The sequence below is a fragment of the Perca fluviatilis genome, chromosome 19, assembly GCF_010015445.1.
Source record: "Perca fluviatilis chromosome 19, GENO_Pfluv_1.0, whole genome shotgun sequence".
Taxonomy (NCBI): Eukaryota; Metazoa; Chordata; class Actinopteri; order Perciformes; family Percidae; genus Perca; species Perca fluviatilis.
This window is the reverse complement of record NC_053130.1, coordinates 392,327-397,326: the sequence shown is the minus strand read 5'-3', so window position 1 is coordinate 397,326 and position 5,000 is coordinate 392,327. Positions and strand designations below refer to the sequence as shown.

The 5,000-nt window shown below is 41.1% G+C and overlaps 1 protein-coding gene across 2 annotated transcripts in view; it reads right to left on the bottom strand.

Annotated features, from left to right (window-relative positions):
- Positions 1-5,000, bottom strand: part of ncoa4 (nuclear receptor coactivator 4) — a 20,497-nt gene that overhangs the window by 13,516 nt on the left and 1,981 nt on the right. For both annotated transcript variants that reach the window (XM_039783868.1, XM_039783869.1), the window contains exon 2: positions 1-96. This exon is cut by the window's left edge and continues 31 nt beyond it. In XM_039783868.1, coding sequence (XP_039639802.1) covers positions 1-96 — 96 coding nt within the window. The remainder of the gene's footprint in view (positions 97-5,000) is intronic.

Here is a 5,000-nt window from a genome sequence, read left to right as displayed (position 1 = left end):
GCCTTCATCACCATGGTGATGGCGTCCTCCAGCTGGTCCTGGGCGTGCCGGCACTGCTTCAGCCCGGTAGCCACCGACACCTCGGCCGACTGCATCCTGCACAGCAAACACACGGCACAGAGCGCCAAAATAAAACACACGGCACAGAGCGCCAAAATAAAACACACGGCACAGAGCGCCAAAATAAAACACACGGCACAGAGCGCCAAAATAAAACACACGGCACAGAGCGCCAAAATAAAACACACGGCACAGAGCGCCAAAATAAAACACACGGCACAGAGCGCCAAAATAAAACACACGGCACAGAGCACCAAAATATAACCTGTCAGACAGACAGGGAGTAAACAGCAAACACACGGCACAGAGCACCAAAATATAACCCTAACCCAGTCAGGGAGTTTCTGCAGCAGCTTCCCAGGAAGTGATGTAACGTTGAGGAGGAAGTGTGACAAAACGTCAGCTGCTGACTCTCAACTAAATAATCTCAGTTTCTCCTCTACAGCTTCCTCTAATATACGAGAGTTTCCTTTCTTTAGGTCAACACTGAGGGTGAAAGTCTCACTTCTCTCCCCCTCCCCCCCTCTCTCCCTCTCTCTCTCTAATCAATGAACACAGGAAAAACTGACAGTCATTATTTTATTGGAACATTTCTAATCTTTCTTCTGAATCTGCTGTTTCTACTTTTAAACAGATGTTTCAGACACAATGTTCTGATGTATGGTCTGTCTGAGTGTGTGTGTGTCTGTCTGTCTGTCTGTCTGTCTGTCTGTGTGTATGTCTGTCTGTCTGTCTGTCTGTCTGTCTGTCTGTCTCTGTGTGTGTGTGTCTGTGTCTGTCTGTCTGTCTGTCTGTCTGTCTGTCTGTCTGTCTGTCTGTGTGTATGTCTGTATGTGTGTCTGTGTGTGTGTGTGTGTGTGTGTGTGTGTGTGTGTGTGTGTGTGTGTGTGTGTGTGTGTGTGTGTGTGTGTGTGTGTGTGTGTGTGTGTGTGTGTGTGTGTGTGGGGTGTGTGTCTGTGTGTGTGTGTCTCTGTGTGTGTGTGTCTCTCTGTGTGTGTGACTCTGTGTGTGTGTGTCTCTGTGTGTGTGTGTATGTGTGTGTTTTTGTGTGGGTGTGTGTGTGTGTGTCTGTGTGTGTGTGTGTGTGTGTGTGTGTCTGTGTGTGTGTGTGTGTCTGTCTGTCTGTCTGTCTGTCTGTCTGTGTGTATGTCTGTATGTGTGTGTGTGTGTGTGTGTGTCTGTGTGTGTGTGTGTGTGTGTGTGTGTGTGTGTGTGTGTGTGTGTGTGTGTGTGTGTGTGTGTGTGTGTGTGTCTGTGTGTGTGTGTGTGTGTGTGTGTCTATGCGTGAAGACAAAAGAAGTCATTACAGATAGACATTCATCATTAGCCTGCTCCGTAAAGATGAATCTGAGCATGGGCCAGCGGTGGATGAGGCCTTTCTCCAATTAAATGCCACAAAAACCAAAAGATATGGTCAGTATCCCTCCCACCACCTCAGACTTTCATTAAGGGGAACTGGAATTGCTGCTGGTTTTTTCGGGGGTGTTAAGTCCCATCAGTGCCCGTCAGACACCTCCTACCAAGAGCCTGGGTCTGTCCCAGGTTTCTCCCTGAAAGGGACTTTTCCCCTCACCACTGTCGCACTAAATGCTAAAAAGATAACTCGTGTTATGAATTGATACTATAAATAAAATTCCACTGAACTCCTGGATCGTACTTCTGTCCTTCACAATAAAATTGCTTCAGCAACTCTGAACGGTGCAATAAAAGCTCCTTAATTTCCTGTACAGTAAAAATAATAACTTTTTAGATCAAAGTCCCTTTCATATCCTAATTAGACATCTAAATGTCCACGTACATATAGGACAATTCACACGTAGATTGTTAGATGGGCACGGATCAATTCTGCCAACATTTTTGGTGATGATCGGAAAAGTAAATGACCGCGAAAAGACCGGAAAGTGCGTCAGTGTCCAAATATGGCCAATAGCAGCGAGCGGCGCCCCAGCGTGGACACGGTAGTAACAAAGAAACCCATATTTCTGATATAGACATATATCAACACAAGGGTTAAAAGTTGTCCAAATCTCTTCTTCTGTGGTATCAGATAAGTCCCAAAGCTTCTGTATTTGTCTAGTCGGGTCAGACACAGAAAACAAACATCGGTACAGTCAGCTGACTGCAGATCAGCTGTTGCATTGTGCTCTGTGATTGGTCAGAGGCTGGCGGGTTACAAGGATCTACTGGGATTAAACCAGTTAGACCACTCAACTATTTTCAGACACAAATATGTGACACAGCAGAGACTAAGTCTTCCTACACAGACAGGAGGGAGAACTCAGTTTCTGTGTCTGATGTGAACAACAATCTGTGAACCTGGTCCAGTATCAAACCAGAACCGAGCTGTAATGTAACCCTACAGGACTAATGTTCAGCAGCAGTTAGAGTCCACTAACCCACCAGACTCCATGTAAACAATCAGGACTTTTATCATCGTAAAATACACTTCATTCAAAGTGGACAGAAACTAAATAAAACCACCAAAAGCCGTCTTGGTTCATCTTTCCACTGTTCCAACAATCACCACTCTGGTTTGGTTGAAATAAACCCTTAATTCACCCATTTACACGTGGAGATATACTGGCTCTATACACACTAAAAGTCCTGATTATTTACATGGAGTCTGGTGGAGATATGCTGGCTCTATACACGCTAAAAGTCCTGATTATTTACATGGAGTCTGGTGGAGATATGCTGGCTCTATACACGCTAAAAGTCCTGATTATTTACATGGAGTCTGGTGGAGATATGCTGGCTCTATACACACTAAAAGTCCTGATTATTTACATGGAGTCTGGTGGAGATATGCTGGCTCTATACATGCTAAAAGTCCTGATTATTTACATGGAGTCTGGTGGAGATATGCTGGCTCTATACACGCTAAAAGTCCTGATTATTTACATGGAGTCTGGTGGAGATATGCTGGCTCTACACACACTAAAAGTCCTGATTATTTACATGGAGTCTGGTGGAGATATGCTGGCTCTATACACACTAAAAGTCCTGATTATTTACATGGAGTCTGGTGGAGATATGCTGGCTCTATACACACTAAAAGTCCTGATTATTTACATGGAGTCTGGTGGAGATATGCTGGCTCTATTTCCAGCGAATCATACGTAGTGTTTCCATGGAAGCGGTTCTGATATAAACTGATTAAGCGTGTTGCACCATTAGTTAGGCATTTCCTTCGTGTTTGTGGGCGTGTCCTTTGGGTGCAGCTCTGCGTCCCTATCAGCTGTAAACACACGATCAGCTGGCAGCAGGACGCCGATAACAAACATGTTTAACATCAACCTTCAGACTCTGCTGTTTACAACTCTCCCACTCACCAGACTCTGTGTGTGTGTCTATATGTGTGTGTGTCTATATGTCTATATATATATATATATATATATATATATATATATATATATATATATATATATATATATATATATATATATATATATATATATATATATATATGGAGGAGGTATATGATGCTCTTGTAAGGTTAAACGCTAAGAAATCCTCTGGTCCTGATGGGTTGGATCCATATTTTTTTAAATATTGCTGCTGAACATATTGCAGAACCTCTGACACGCATCTTCAACCTGACTATTGGAACTGGATTAATACCTAGTGTATGGAAGTCAGCATATGTCACTCCTTTAGTAAAGGGTGGTGACCGATCAAATCCAAATAATTATAGGCCAATATCCAAGTTATCCGTTTCAGACCAGTTTAAAGATTATTTAGCAACAAAAAACATTTTAAATGATTTGCAGTCTGGTTTTCGTAAAGAACACAGCACTATCACTGCCACTATGAAAGTGTTAAATGATTTAATGATTTAATAAGTGCTGTTGATTCTAAAGAATATTGCCTTTTAGTGCGAGAAACACTCTCACACAAGCAACATTTCTGTCAATGCTGGATAATGGTGATATTTTATACATCATGCAAATCAATCTTCTCTGAAAATGCTGGATTCAGTATACCATGCAGCACTAAGATTTGTAACTAATTCTTTTAAGTTTTCTTACTCATCACTGTAGCTTGTATGAGAGGGTTAGTTAACTAGTTAAGGTGAGATAACCTATGTTATGATTTGATACTATAAATAAAATTGAATAGTTGGCCTTCTTTGCACAATCGCAGGTTGGAGCATTGGTACATTTTTCTTTTTAAGGCCATACTGTGTGAACTGCCTCGTTACCAATGTTCTCTCCTGACTCCTAAAGTCACCACTGGGAAATGTAACCTTCGATCATTTGGGCAAATCATGTATGACATCCCCCGACCCTGAACTGTTTTCGGTGAAAGTGCCTTTAAAGTTTTTGCACCCTCATCCTTGTATAAACTGCAGAAATACCTTAAATTAGATTACCTTCCAACATTGATACAGTTTAAATTTAGGATAAAGGATTATCTGAGTACTAAATGCACATGTGCTGCTACTGAGCGATGCTGCTGATGATGTGAAGATGATGTTAATTTGCAGACTGTTGTCTTTTTCTGTTGTCTGTTTTTGTTGCATATTTTAAATATGGAACTTTTGTACTGCTGTCTTGGCCAGGACTCCCTTGAAAAAGAGATTTTATTTTATTTATATATATATATATATATATATATATATATATATATATACACACACACACACACACACACACACACACACACACACACATACATATATATATATATATATATATACACACACATATACATACATACATACATACATACATACATACATACATACACACACACACATATATACGTGTAAGTAAAGTATTTCAGTGAATGTAATCAGTCAAATGCAGTGTTGTAATGTAACTAAGTCCACATGTTGAGATACTTGTACTTTACCGGAGTCTTTTCATGCCACTTTCTACTTCATTTCAGACAGAAATACTCCTAGTCTAGTCATTTACACAGTAAGAATACTGCACACG